General features: G+C 41.5%; 1 protein-coding gene across 6 annotated transcripts in view; it reads left to right on the top strand.

Moving 5' to 3' along the window:
- ZNF507 (zinc finger protein 507) overlaps nt 1-8,434 on the top strand; it is a 39,443-nt gene extending 31,009 nt beyond the window's left edge. For 4 of the 6 annotated variants that reach the window (XM_035704713.2, XM_025425255.3, XM_049096057.1 and 1 more), the window contains 2 exons: nt 4,221-4,355; nt 4,460-8,434. In XM_035704713.2, coding sequence (XP_035560606.1) covers nt 4,221-4,355; nt 4,460-4,826 — 502 coding nt within the window. In that variant the 3' untranslated portion in view covers nt 4,827-8,434. Of the gene's footprint in view, nt 1-4,220; nt 4,356-4,430 lie in introns of those variants that run through there. The other 2 variants (XM_049096060.1, XR_007403294.1) reach the window with 2 other exon arrangements.
- Nucleotides 8,435-15,534: the final 7,100 nt, after the last annotated feature.

Genomic DNA, 15,534 nt, shown 5'->3' with positions numbered 1-15,534 from the left:
AGCATCAACAATGTTAAGTCATGTTATGACAGTATTATGTGATGAAAATGGCACTGTACCCCTTGGTCTTCCTCCCAAGAGCCCATTACCATAGTCTAAGCATAAGAAAGATATTAGACATGCCAAATTGAGGGATAGTCCACAGAATACCTGACCAGTATTCTTTAAGTCTGTCAAGGTCATTAGAAACAAGGAAAGTCTGAGGAACTGTTAAAATGTAGAAGATCCAAAGGATATGATCACCAAATGTGGTATCCTGGAGAAGATTCTGGAATAGAAAAAGGACAAAACTAAGGAAATAAGTATGAACTTCAGTTAATAATAACATATCAACTTTGGCTCCATATTTATGACAGATATGTCTTAGCAATAAAAGATGTTAACAGTAGGAGAAACATTTTTTTTAAAACTCAAACTATTCTAAAGTTAATTTGCTTTAAAAAAAATAATTGAATAATTCACCACTCTTATTTTTTAAAAGTTTTGAGTAACATTGGATATGTTCCGTGGGATAAGTTTGCAATTTCTGACATTTATTTTTTGACCCATTTTTCTCAAAGTATGAAACTCCTTGTATAATAAAGACTGACTTTTCATTCAGAGGACCCTTTGATGTGCAGCATTCTGTGGTTCATTCTGCGTACAGAATTTTCCGGCGAGATTTCAGGGTAGGAGTCTTAATATATATAAGGAGACAAGTAATCTGAAGAGTCATGAATTTATGTATATTTCCTTTTCTCATATAAACATAAATATGTGTATACTATAAATTGCCGTGTAAGTATTTGACATGCATAAAGGCATTGTGTTGGTGAAAGTAGTAGGTGGGAACAAGTGGTCATCTCTTGGCCTTGGCTGTTTGACTCCCACTTGCTCATTGTAGACCTGGACACCAGGCCGAAGTGGTGCAGGGCAGTCTCTCCTTCCAAGGAATCAGTCCAGAAACACTTGAGCCAAGGACCGTACCCACAGCACACTCCCCTCACAGTGTAACGAGTATAGTCAGATATGGACACTGAGTTTAATGGCCTGGAGATGGGAGTGATCACCAACTGCCAGCCCTTTTTAGATGTTAGTGAAACGGATTTATTGAGATATGTCAAAAGAAATGCTGCATCTCGTGGTGGCTCAGTCATGCGTCCAACTCGGGTCTTGATCTTAGGGTCATGAGTCCACTGGGTGTGGAGTTTGCTTAGAAAAAAAAAACACTACATCTCAGATGTAAATGGGCAAAACAAGATGATTTAAGGTTAGTTTTCTTGTGTGGCCAGTAATAAAATTATTATGCAAGCTATAAAGTCTTAAAGAGAATGGGATAATAGTTTTAAAATATTTTAAGTGATAAAACCTTTCAAATGTCTTACCACACTTGGAAGAAATAAAACAGGAACAGCTAAAACTTCTCCTTTTCTTTCCCATTGTCCTGATACTAATATGTATCATTTCCTAGCATTTTTTCAAGCCTTTACTATGTGTGTGTGTATGTGTGTGTGTGTGTGTGTGTGTGTATACATATATATATATAAAAACAACACATACCTGTTTTGGTATTTTCACAATTTATTTAAATGATATACCAAACAAATCTTTCTGTTGCTTTTTCTTTTCACTGATCATTATCGACATTGGTTCATGGTGATAAGTATACATCTCGTTCTTTCATTTTAGGCACAGTATAATGTTCCCTTATATGAAAATAAACCATTTAATTTCCATATTCCTTTGGGAAAGGAATGGTTGTGAGTTGCGTCTTTTTTTTAACTGTTCATGGCTGCAGTGATGATTCTTTTATGTGTGCCCTTGTGAACACGAATGAGAGTATCTTTAGGGTAGCCCCCTAGAACTAGAATACAAGGTCACAGATGTGTGGTTCTTCAGTCTTAACAGAATTACTCTTCAGAGTGTTTGTACTTAAATATATTCAATTTGTTCATTTCCATTTCTGCACATCTATACAAAAATGGCATTAGCGGACTTATCTTTGTCAGGCTTGTGAGTGTGATGCATTTTTCTGCTTATTAATGAAAATTGTACATCTTCTGGATAATTTATGTTTGAATTTATGGGAATTCTTTCAAGAATTGCACATTTATCGCCTTTAAATGGCCTGGTGTTTTTGTTTGTTTGTTTTAATTTTATTTATTTATTTATTCATAGAGACACAGAGAGAGAGAGAGGCAGAGACACAGGCAGAGGGAGAAGCAGGCTCCATGCAGAGAGCCTGACGTGGGACTCGATCCAGGGTCTCCAGGATCACGCCCTGAGCTGTAGGCGGTGTTAAACCGCTGCGCCACCGGGGCTGCCCTGGCCTGGTGTTTCTTGAGGTAAAAGGCCCTTCACTGGCCTTGGATCTGATGCCTCAGGACATGTAATAAAAGCTAATACTGTTGCACCCATCATAAAGTTGAAGATGAGTTAGTGAGTTAGACCTTGCCTATTTGTCATATTTACTTATGCCTTTTTACTTTCTTTTGTGCTTCATTATTCCATGTCTCCTATTGTTGTGAAGAGTTCAGATAAGTTCCCTGATTCGTTAGGCTTCTACTTAAATATTTAACAAAAATTTCTTTCACAAAGTACATTTACAGGGCACCTGGCTGGCTCATTTGGTAGAGCATGCGACTCTTGGTCTCTGGGTTGTGAGTTCAAGCCCATGTGGAGTATAGAGATTAATCAAAAATCTTAAAAATAAAAATTAAGTTAAAAGATAAACATAATTTTACCATACATCCAGCAGTTGTGCTCCTAGGTATTTACCCAAAAGATGAAAACTCCTATGTATACAAAAAGCTGTACACATGTGTTTATAGCAACTTTATTTATAATAGTCAAAAAATATGGAAACAGCCAAGATATCCTTCAGTTGGTAAATGGATAAACAAATTGTGGTACATCTAGACAATGGAATATTATTTGGTGATAAGAAAAGAGTTACCAAACCATGAAAAGACGTGAAGGAACTTTTAAATGCATATGGCTAAATGAAAGAAACCAGCCATAAAAGGCTATGTACTATGATTTCAACTATGTGACATTCTGGAAAAGGCAAAACTGTGGAGACAGTAAAAGAATCACTGGTTGCCGGGGATTAATGCGGGGGGTGAATACATAGAGCACGGAGGGTATTTCAGGCGAGGAAATTATCCTTTATGATTTGTCATGGTGGATGCATGACATTATGCATTGTCAGAACACACAGAATGTGTAACAAGAACAGTGATCCCTAGTGTAAACTGTCAACTTCTTCATAATGCTGTATCCATTTTGGTTCACATTTGTGTAACAGATCTTCCACACTGACACAAGATGTGGGAACTGGGAGGGGGAGATGATGACTAAGATGTGACACTAAGGGGGAACTGGGTGCAGGGGCAAGGGGATAAACCTAAAAGTGCGCTCTAAGTGTCTCTTCAAAAAAAGTCTATTCGTTTTTTAAAAATATTTCATTCAGTTCAGATTTTACCGAGTGTAACCAATTATGTGAAACAAATGTTTGAAACTTTTTAAAGATTATTAATTAACCATTTTATTTATGAAATCTAAATTGTGGGTGCTTTTCCAGACTACTTCCCTTTTCTGTGGATGTGTAAATAACAGGAATAAGTTCATGTTAAAATTATTTAGTTTCTTTTTTGCTTTCTTTTAAGATTTTATTTGCGAGAGAGAGAGAGAGTGCGCGCACAAGTGGAGGGAGGGGTTGAGGGATTAGAAGAAGCAGACTCCCTGCTGAGCAAGGAGCACTATGTGGGGCTCCATCCCAGTACCCTGGGATCATGACCTGAGCCAAAGGCAGATGCTTAACCAGCTGAACCACCCAGGCACTCTCCTTTTTGCCTTAAGAAATAGAATAGTATAGCGTATTGATTTTGTGCATTTTTTTTTCTGTGTATGGTTAAATTTAGAGCAAAGATTTTGTATATTACTATATTAAAAGTCTTTCCAAATACTGTAATAGCCAAAGTAATCTGGGATGTTTGTCATGATTCTAATAAATTTTCTATAATAGAAAATACTTAATTTTATTGATCCTAGGATATCTCTTCTAGGACACTTTAGCCTCTGAAATCAATACGTCTCTCACAATCACTAACATCTTAGATACAGTGAAACAGGATGTCTCATATGGCTTCCAGGGAAGGAATTTCATAATTGTTGCAGAAACCCTATAATTCTTTAAATGATGTTACAGGACCATTCTGACTCTCACACGTGTCTTTCAGGTGCTCTCTGTGTGGGTATGTATGCAGCCATCCTCCTTCTTTGAAGTCTCACATGTGGAAGCATGCGAGTGACCAAAATTACAACTATGAACAAGTGAACAAGGCAATCAATGATGCCATTTCACAGAGTGGCAGGTACCTGACGCTACCCCTTCCCTTATATGTAAACGAAAGGTAGGGTTAAACCTGCTAGTCTTATAACCAATTCAGGATTTGGTGTGTTTTGTTTTATTTTTAAGAGTTCTGGGGAGGTCCCCTGCAAAGACGCTCTTAAACAGCAGTGAGGAAAGAGCCGATCCTGTCACTGGAAGTTCGGAAAATTTGATATCCTCCTCAGAGCTGATTTCCCAGGCTCCTGGTGAAGTTGTAGGTTCCAACGACAATGAGAAATTGAACCCTACAAGTAATACCTCGTACAGTTTAGAAAAAAACTCCAGTCTGGCCCCTCCCAGTATGGAGTATTGTGTTTTACTCTTCTGTTGTTGTATTTGTGGCTTCGAATCTACCAGCAAAGAAAATCTCCTGGATCATATGAAAGAGCATGAGGGTGAGATCGTAAACATCATCCTAAACAAAGACCACAACACTGCTTTAAACACAAATTAGATTGAATACTTGAAGAGGAACATGGTAGAAGAGAAATCCTTTAAAGCACGGTTTCACCTTTGCGCTATCAAATAACTTGCTAGGCACAGAAAAAATAGTTGGTGTGGTGTTTGGGTTTTGGGTTTGGGGTTTTTTTGTTTTGTTTTTTGTTTTTTGTTTTTTTTTATTTGTTTTTTTGTTTATGAGGAAGAGACGCATGTGACTTTGGAACCAAATTTGCAGTGTAATAAAAATTCCTAATGTTTACTCGGTAATGATATTTAAATATTCTGAGTGAAGGAAGTGGGTTGAGGAGGAAGCAAAGATGTAACCCTGTGTTAGCCCTGTTACCTCTTCTTAGTGTTGAGTGTATTTATTATTCAAAGCTTATCATAGTGTAGAAGTGCAAGCAAAAGAATTAAGAAAGAGCTTTTCCAGAACTATTCTAAACCTTCTTGTTACAAAAGTGTCACAGTCTTAAGCAAAGCTTAGTTTTCTCCATCACTCTGAGCTTGGACATGCCAACTCTAGAGAGACGGGCCCCTTGTGTGGGCTGAGAGGCCACTCCCTGAGGGGTTTTCATGATCACCAACAGAGTCAGTCTACGGCCATACCACCCTGAACGCGCCCGATCTCGTCTGATCTCGGAAGCTAAGCAGGGTCGGGCCTGGTTAGTACTTGGATGGGAGACCAACAGAGTCAACAAGGAAAAGATCACCGGAGGGCTTTGAAATGATCTACCTAATAAACCTTTCTCCAGATCAGTAGGAATTAATCATATATTCAATCTAAGATACATTACTTCTTAAAAAAAGAGACCTCTGAATCCAAATCCAGATTGTAAATAGGCATTTAGGAAGTAAATTAGTGTGTTAAGTTTACAGTGAATTTCTTGTGGGCAAAGGAGAAAATAGTTGAATTCCCACCAGCCTCAAACCAAATCGGAAGGTTCGTGAGGATGGGGACTCCTTTGGCACAGCACATTTCCCAGAGGCTCTTTGCAAGTGTTTGACAGAACACTGCAATTTTCTCCGCAGCTACACAGGCTTCATAATCCTGTCTCCTACACTAGACCAAGCGTGTTACCGCCAAGGTCTATTCAACCAACACAGTATGAAAATTTGCACTTGATCATCAGACCTTGGAAATACTTGGCTCTCTTAAATAAAAATCATTTGAGGGAAGAGGGGAGAAATTCAAAAGCCCCTTAAAATGAGTACCGCTGTTGAGATTTTACTTCCTGGAGTTTATCAATCTAGTTGTACTTAGCATAAGAGGTATAATCAGATGTGGCTAAATTATAGTAAAAATTCAGGTTGTTTATAAAGCTTTTGATAACCAACAACATTTGGCAAGGCTGCAGGGTTTCTCCCATGTAGAGTATTCCATCCTGTTAGTGCGCGGTGGGACGTACAGAGAGTTAACTACCAGTGCTTCCACATTAAAACTCGCCATCAAATAGATGTCATCTTCTCATTAATTCCACATTCTGCATTATAAATGTATTTCAAAGTGAAGAGAGCAGGGATGTTTTTATTTTTGTTTTGGCTTTTGTAGTACTGATCATTTATTTTTGCATCATTCTGTCAAAGTAAATCCTGCGTACAAGTCTAAAGGCCCGTGCGCCACACAGTGCACCATCTTCACGGTGCTCTTTCCGAACCTGATGTCTAACACCTTCCAGTGCTGAGGCTGTAGACTCTGATAAACTCAGAAGACATTGAAAACAGAATTTTTTGAATGGAATACTCTACAGACACATTTTAGGAAGGAATTCCCTTCCCGAAGTCCAGGTGTGGATTGAATAAATTAATAATACTTTTAAGATAGCATCAGGAACTCCTTAGGTGGGGCCAGGCCATCTTGAAACTTGAAATTGTTTAATTTTTTTTTTAAATCTCATTTTGATGATGATATTTAAGCAGACAGAATTGACCGTAACTTCGCAGCTGTTTGATTTAGGTAGCTTTAATTTATTTATGAGAGTTACTCTGTTTCTGATAAGTGGTCTTTAAAAAGATAAAACGAATTTATATATACTAAATTATATAATCCAGATTCACTGCATGTGGATTTATATGTTTTCTTGTTTTCAGAATTAAAACACAATTATATTTCATTTCAAATTTAAATAAATATTCTAAATAGTTCCATTTTTATCACTCACTCTGAAAATTAACAACCTTTAGTAGCAGGATTTTGTTTTATAAAGTTTCCTTGGTTTTAATTGCATGTAATCATTTAGAAAATACTAATAACCAAAAAAATCCCAAAAACATCAATAGTAAATTTTTAAATTACCTTCAGTTCCCTAAACGACTTCTTTTGATTCTAAAATTTTCCATTTAGAATCATGGACTTAAAATTTACCTAACTCATGAGGAAAATATTAACCCAGAAGTTCAAAACCTTTCAGTGTTCGTCTGATTCTACCCTAAAATATCCCTAAACTCCTCTACGGCTATAGGAGGAACCATATACCATGGACCTTCTGTACCTTCTGGTTGCCATTTTGCGGCAAGCCTTAAGTGAACAGTGTCTCTACCAAGAACAATTGAACATTTCTAAAAGTAATAATGAAGGCTAAGTATGCAAGTTTAGTTGTAGAAGAGATAGGTATTACAATAATCAGCAGGAATTCTCTTGATAGGCATAACGTTTTACTTACTGGTAGTAGATCTTTTGCCCTGTAAAGCTCATAGTATTTGCTTTCTACTCAAACACTTTATGGTTCTAAGATAGTAAAAATAGTTTTTAAAAGAAACATACTGGATGTGAGGCCAAGGTGGGGAGGGGGCAAGACGACGCATTCTGATCGTCACAAGTAATACTTTCCAGGGGGCCAACATTTTCTCTCCTCCTCTGATAGCCTAGAACATGGTTGGTGGCCCCAGCGTTCTCAATGGTGGCTGCGTGCGGACTTCAGTTCTGTGTCCAGCCAGTGCAGTGTGGGGACACTGACAGAAGCCTTGTTCTAGATCTCTCATACTATTCAAGGTAGCTGTTGGTGGCTTTGTTATTTTCTCCATCTTTTCTCACAAAGCAGATGGTGGGCACCCATGTTTACATTGTATCTTCCCACAATGTACTTGGCTTGACAAAGACAACAGGCTTCTCTATTGAGACTTATTATATTTTTAGTTTTCATAGACACTTATTTAATCTTTTTTTATTGTACAGCAAGGTGCTCTAAGTAATATTCTATAAAATATATTTAATAGAAATTTGAGTTTGATATTCATGGACATGAATACATGTATTTTTTTAAGAAATGAGTATTGTGTAACACTATGGCATTGCTTCTATAGCCAAAGTCTAAAAATTTCTGGAACACTGACATGTAAAGACTACAGTTAATTCTGACACTGTATCTTATTAAAATAGGATGATTTGCATTTTGTAAAATTATCCTGCACATCAAGCTGCATGCCTTAAAGCCTAAAACTCTAGGATTGTGTTCATGGTAGAACAGTTTATCTGTTCAACAAACAGTGAAGCAAGGTCTATAGTGCTTCTTTAACTACCTTTGGAAATACTGTACAATGTTAGAATAATTTATTTTGCTTTACAGGAGTTTGTCATGTATTGACTTTAATATTGTATTTTGGTAATAAATTTTTTGTTAAAAACATTGGCCTCTATGTTTTATTACCAAAGGTTCTGTCTGTGTTTTTTTCTTAGGAATGCTGATTTTGATCACCTGGAAAGTTAGGTTTAAATGCCGATGAACTTCCCAAGGCCTGAATTTACAATTATGCCTTAAGATTACCCTTCGGTAACTTGTTTAAATTATTGCCAACTAGCATTAAACCCTATTACACAAAAATAATTGGAAAAGCGCTTAGATCATTTTAATCATTTTAAAAATCCAATCTAATTTTGAAGTGTTTTTTCCTTTCCCCTTGCTACACGGTTCTTCATTTTATGTTCCAGATCACCTTTTTTATACACTTCCAGTTCTGATACAGTGACCGTTCCTGAAGCCCAGAGCTGTGTTCATGACAATTACTAGCATTCTGTATTGAAGGCCAGAAATTACAATGATGTGTTCACACCTGGGTCATTTTGTGGTCTATAGCAGATATTTTTTGAATTAGACTTGTTTGTTGGATTGACAAGTGAACCTGAATATCATTCACCTGTACCCACTTGTGCCCCAGCAGTCCTGGGCCACCTCAACCTAACATGTCTGAGGCGAGATACTTCTTCCCAATAGCTGTAATCCCTTGTCCTAGCTCCCTAGTGGCAACATAATTTCATCCCCTTTTAAGAAGCAAATGCCAATACTTTGTCACTAAACCAGATTCATTGTGGACATCCCAGCATGGAGGTTCTAGAAGAGATGCTGCACCTTGGTAGCCACTAGCCCCATGTGACTGTTGAGCAACCTGAAATCTGACTAGTATGCTAGGAATGTACAACACACAACAGTTATGAAAACATAATACAAAAAAAGTAAAGTGTGTTATTAATAGTTCTTATATGTTGAAATGATATTTGGGGTTAAATAAGATACACTATTAAAATAATTTTACCTGTTTTTATTTTTCTAGTGTAGCTACTAGTAAATTTTAGATTACACGTGTGGCTAATGTAATTTTTGGATTGGACAGTGCTGGTCTAGACCAAACTACAGCCCTTGCTTCAATACTGTCCTGCCACTTGGTTTTGTAAATAAAGCCGTATCCATTGGTTTCCATATGGCACGTGGCTGTTTTCAAGGTACAGCAGCGTCGAGTCGTTGTGACAGAGACCGTATGGCCCACAAAACCCAAAGTGCTTACTCTTTGTTTGTAGTAAATAGTTCCAGAGAAAAAGTTGGCTGACTTCTGAGCTGGAACAATGGTCTGATCCATGCTTTAGAAAGCTACCAGAAAAAAAAGAAAAAAAAAAAAAAAAAAAAGCTTTTTATAGAGAAAGCTTTTTATAGCACTGTTTTCTAGCTAAATCGTATTATTTCTCCCTCTAATTTTTATAAAGTCTTCCTTTTCTTCCACAGCCCTTATCCATAATTAATGACTTTAACCTATTTCATCATCTCTGCTATTTAAAGCCACGCACAATTTGTTTAAAATAACAGTGCACGATTAAATAATGCTGCTATAAAAAGTATTATCTTGTTTTCATCCTGACAGCCTTACAGTGTTGCCAGTACCCTTCCTACTCCACCCCTTCGATGCTGTGGGCACTTCGGCTGCTGGTGGGGCAGGACCTCCTGCATGCCTGACTGGTGCACCGGGTAACCTGGTAACCGTGGGATCTAATCCACTCATCCTGGGGACAAGTGATTGAACAATCCAGGATATAGAGAAAATAGACTTTGACGCACCTCTTTGTGGTAGACAATCGTTGGTCTGAGTCTAAAGCCAAATTCAAGGAGGTTGTAGTTGGCCTTAGTGTAGATCTGTTCACTAAACTGGCAGAGAGAAGAAAAAGTCTCACAGTACTTTCCTTACTAGATTTCTTCTAAATCAGTCAGCAAAGATGTAAAATGAACATTTTCAGCCTTGTAAGTTCTTAGAAAAGTTTTTAATTGGCGGCGCATGACAGGCTTACTGAGGTAGTGTGGGTTGGCTTAGATCTTCAAATCCAAATGACTATAAGTAACGTGGTTGACCCATTTCCAGAGTCCAACTGTGCAGCAAAACCCAGTTTGTATATTGTGTTGGAGACTAGACCTCATTTTCTGGTGGGACATTTTCCAGTTTGAACCATAAGTGTTTGTAAGATTATAACATACTTGGTTTTCTTGTCTACTTTTTTTGCCAATAATGGGTAATCCCTCCCTGTGTCTGGTTTGCTTACAATAGTAGATGATCATAGATCTTCCTTCAAATTAAAGAGTTTAATTTTAGGCGTCTAATATGAATTCTTACCATTACCTACCGAAATTTTCAAATGTTGCTCTCTTTTTGCTTCCTAACTCAACCACATTTACACCGATTACCACTTAATCCAGACAGTAAAGGCACCATTGCATAACAGTTTGCAAAACTGTAAGTTGGGGACTTCCACCATATTACTGAGGTACCTGGGTCCTTTGCTTGGAAAGGACAGTGCGTGTTAGGTAGATGGAGTTGGACTTAACACAGATCAGAGGAAAATGAATCCTTGCCCATGAGCTCAGACTCCCCTACTTAGTTCATCTTTCTGATTTCTCAGCTTTATCCCTTGTCAAAAAGAAAAACGAATACTTATCCGTGTCATTCCCACAGATATCAGTGATAATGAAATAGGCTTTTTAATTATTAATCTTAAAAATTGTGACCTGAAGAGACCCTCAACACATAAGCTATTCATTTTTCAGGTCTTTTATTAGTATCTAATAGCGTTATTTAAAGACCTATTATCACTGCAGCACACATCACCAGATTTTCCTATTTTCTACTTGTCATTTTATCAATTTTTGTATCTGTATTTCAGAAATAGTATGGCTGCATTTTACCAGAATAGGCACATCAATCCACATCTTGCTCTTTTTGTTTATATCTGCAGTCCTATTTAAATTCAGTATTTCCAACCACAAAAGGTGTTAGAAAATTCTATTTCAGGCTTGAGAAAAAGTACAGCAGGACGTGGTTCAAATCTTAAGCTGTATTTATTTCTGATCTTCTTCTACAGCTACCATTGTACAAAAAAAAAAAAAAAACAGTCATGCCGGAATAATTAAATAAACCAGTGGTTTCAAGGTTATCTTCGTTGTTTTCAGCCCTTCTCTGGTGTGAAGCATGAGAACACAGTTGGTGAGGTAGTGTCTTTCTAGAATGCTGATCTTGGAGTCCATGCAGAGCATCACCGTATAGGTCAAAAAATCTAAATTAAGGCTCTTCAGAAATCTGTGCCCAGCTGGAGCCACCTTGTGCTCAGTACGCAAATGCTGATAAAGCAGCTCCAGCGCACTGCCTGACAGTCTTCGAAACGAAACTTTGTAATAGCAGGGGAAAAAAATAAGTGTGACTCTGCGTCGCGGGCAGGCAAGCAGTCACCACGTCCCATCCGAAAGCCGGGGAGGAATGTCTGGGCGCCAGCCCGCCAGAGCCGCACGTGCACTGGGTACTGCTGCCTCCGCCGCTTTGGAACACAGCCTGGCTTTACCCTCTTTAATGTCTTACAAGTTCAGTTATTTCTGTTTTCTGAGACGTAAAGCTGCCGGTCTAATAGCTGCCTCGGGGAGTTAAGTGGCTCAGATGAGATCGTCTGTAACATAGTCAAGTCGTGACGCAGTTGTGGACAGAACTTGGCTCCAAGCCACGTGACCTTGAGTAAGACCTTGTGCCTTTCTTGAGCCCGTGTCTCTTCATCAGTAGGACAGATGGTGATACTGCAACCTCGGGTGGTTGTGAAGGTGAGTAGCCACGTGCGTGCATAGAGGGCCTGGCCGTCTAGGAGCTGGACAGCGGTGCCTTCAGTTGGCGTTGACTGCGAGGGGGTTGGAGATTAGAGGGCCCCTATAAATTGTGGTAGCGAAGGTCCTTAGGGCAGCCCTGGAAGGGGACCTAGGAACCAGGCTGGCTTGTGATTTGAGGAAGGCTACTCAAGACCTCCTGTCCCTTAGAATATACCCCACAAAAGGCAAACCTGTTTCTCGGTACCTAGAATATTGCGGACAATTCACATCTCGTCTAAAACGGTAATAGTCATCCCAGGATTCAAGATGGCAAAGTGAGGACGTGGTTGGGTCCCCTGGCGCAGAATTCCAGTTTCCCGGCTCTGCTGGAAGGAGCCGTGATCGGCTGTGCGGACAGCACGGGAGCCCCACATCTCCCTGTGGGCCTTGCCACAGGGGCCGAGGGACCACTGAACAGACTCCCGCTGCGGGTCGGGGTGACCTGATGGCCACAGTGAAGAGGGCACGCCAGCTCGGAAGGAGGGCACATCCGGCGCGGGTAACTAGGGATAGTGAAGGTCACTCCGGAGAAAGGATGGCGTGTCGCCCTCTTTAGAGGATAACGTGAGGGTCTCGGTGATGAGGGTGAAACGAAGGATGCTGCAGTCGGGACCAGCCACAAAGGAGCGCAGACGGCGGCCCAGGATGGCATCCGGCGCTGGCCGCACCGTGGGAGTCTTTGGGGTGTACTTGTCTTAAAAAATAAAAAGTATTTGCTCCCCGCCAAAATAATAAAAAGGCAACAATCCGAGAGAGAGCGTTAGAACATGACTGTCACCAGGACGTTGGGTTCATAGACCCTGCTGACCTAAGCTGCCACCAAGGCCCCGAGAGCGACCCTTGCCCTGCACCAGCGGATGCCACCCCCCGGGCCCCAGGAGAGCGGGCTGCGCTTGGGGGGGGGGGGGCGCCACCCTGGAGCAGGTGCCCTGCGCCGGCCGTTTGCGGGGACAGAAGTCCTCGGAGATGATGGGAAATGGCAGCTCGGCTACGGGAGCCGGACAGCGCGGGCCTGTCCTCGTCGCACCGGGCGGAGCGGGATCCCGTGGGACAATAGCTCGAGGGCAGAGGCGGCCAGGCCGCGCGGGGCTAACCTGTAGCCGCTGCTCTAACTGGCGCTTAGGAGTAAACAGAGCAAGAGCCTAAGTAGCCGCGTCTCCAGGTACGAGTTCTGCGTCTCATTTGCCTGGGAGTGAGCTACAAAGGGCATGATTTCCAGTTAAAACCAAACCTTAAAACAATAACACTGAGCCTTTGGCTCAGGGCGTGACCCGGGGTCCCGGGATCGAGTCCCGCATGGGACTCCCCGCAGGGAGCCTGCTTCACCCTCTGCCTGTGTCTGTGTCTCTCATGAATAAATAAATGTTTAAAAAAAAAAAAACACTTTGTATAAGTAGAAATGCAGAATCAAATCCTAGCTGTACCCACACCTTCAGCATTTGTTTTTGAAATTCCAAGACACCAGATCTTACCCTTAGAGTAGCCGGTGGCACTTCTCAACTGATTTATTCAGATACTTAACAAACATCTAATTTTTTAAAGTGATTTTTTTAAGTTTTTTTTTTAAGATTTTATTTATTCATGAGAGAGAGAGAGACAGAGACACAGACAGGGAGAAGCAGGCTCCATGCAGGGAGCCCGAAGCGGGACTTGATCCTGGGACCCCCGGGGTCACGGCCTGGGCTGAAAGTGGCGCTAAACCGCTGAGCCACCCGGGCTGCCCTAAGTAATTTAAGAACTACTGACTATTTCTAAATGCCCCCAAGTGAGCTCTTCTGGTAAAACCTATTCCAATAAAGTTAAATCTCCAATTTAAAAAAAAAAGAAGAAAGAAGTCTATGGGTTTCCATAAAGCCAGGGAGCGGGGATGACAGCTAGGGAATCTGCACTTAGTAGCCAGTTGGATAATCGGGTACCTTTTGGATTGAGTTGGGACCCTTCACACCTGTGAATTGGTCTGGCCCCGCCTCCTGGTGGCCTGTCAGGAGCTGTTCCCCGACCGCCCCCCGCCCCCCCCACGTGCATTTTAGAGAGGGGTTCTGGGGCAGCCCTGGTGGCTCAGCAGTTTCTGGAGACCTGGGATCGAGTCCCACGTCGGGCTCCCTGCATGGAGCCTGCTTCTCCCTCTGCCTGTCTCTCTCTCTCTCTTTCATGACTAAATAAGTAAAATCTTAAAAAAAAAAAAAAAATTATTTTTAAGGAGAGGGGTTCTCTGCTGCCCGTGCTCCCAGGGCTTGTGGTCCTCAGAGAGGAGACGAATGGTGTGCAGGACGCGGCACACGTCCCACCTCGCCCCTGGGGAGAAAGTGCCTCCCGCGTGTTCTCCCCGCAGCGGGAGGGTGTCTAGATGGGTGCGCGCGGCTAGCCGCCTTCCCGATGTCCCTTCCGGCGAGGTGAGGCCTGTGACCGGAGCAGAAGTGACAGGAAACTGCTGGGCTGAGCTCCATCCCCTTCCCTTCGGGTCCCTGCTGTCTGTTTGGTGACCCTGGTGAAGAGCCCCGGCTGACTACAGATGTGACCCCTGGGGACAGCAGAGCCGGACCGCCCCAGGGTCCCTGCCACTGCGGAGCTGGGCCGCTCACATGATGGAGACAGATGTCTTGTTGAAGCCATGGTTTTTTGAGGTGTGGTGTCAGCAATCCAACCCGTATCCTAATTAATCCAGGGTCCTCAGCCCTCATTCCTGGCCCCCCATTCCCCGCCCCCCATCTAGGTGTAGAGAAAATCCATTAAAGGGAAAAGCCTACCTCCAGGGTGTGGACAGAGCTCCCACTACCAAAACTTAACCCATTCCAGTGTCTCAAACTTTTTTTTCTCATTATCACCCCCCCATAAAGAACCCTTCTTAGGCATTTTTTTCTGTAATCAGTGCCCCAATCCTTGAAATTTGAATACCTCACATATGCTGTGTATCTTGTGCTTGATACATAAAAAGAGTTAAGATTTTTTTCAACCCCCACGGCCAGTCTCCTCCCCGTCGGGGGGATATTACCATGGACAAGGCATGCTTTTATATAAATGACCTGGTTGATGATGGTCGACAGAGACTATGATACCACTACAAACCGTTTTCTGGTACCCAGAATGAAAATTCCAAAGGTCACCTAGAGATTTTGATTAAAAACCTCTCCGAGGTGGCTGCATCTGCTGGTCCAGCATGTAGGGATCATGGAAGTACTGAATTCACCCAGTACAGTGTACACAGCTGGCAGGGGGGGTGGGGGTGCAAGTCCCGGCTGGCGAGGCCTGGACAGCCGCCACCACACCTGTGAGTTCTTACACGTAGGGAGCCCTTCAGGCTGGCTTACTGACATTCATGGGTGGGCTCAGGAGGGTTGCAGA

The sequence above is a fragment of the Canis lupus genome, chromosome 1 (genome assembly GCF_003254725.2).
Source record: "Canis lupus dingo isolate Sandy chromosome 1, ASM325472v2, whole genome shotgun sequence".
Lineage (NCBI taxonomy): Eukaryota > Metazoa > Chordata > Mammalia > Carnivora > Canidae > Canis > Canis lupus.
Note: the sequence above shows the minus strand (reverse complement) of the source record. Positions and strands in the feature narration are given on the sequence as shown.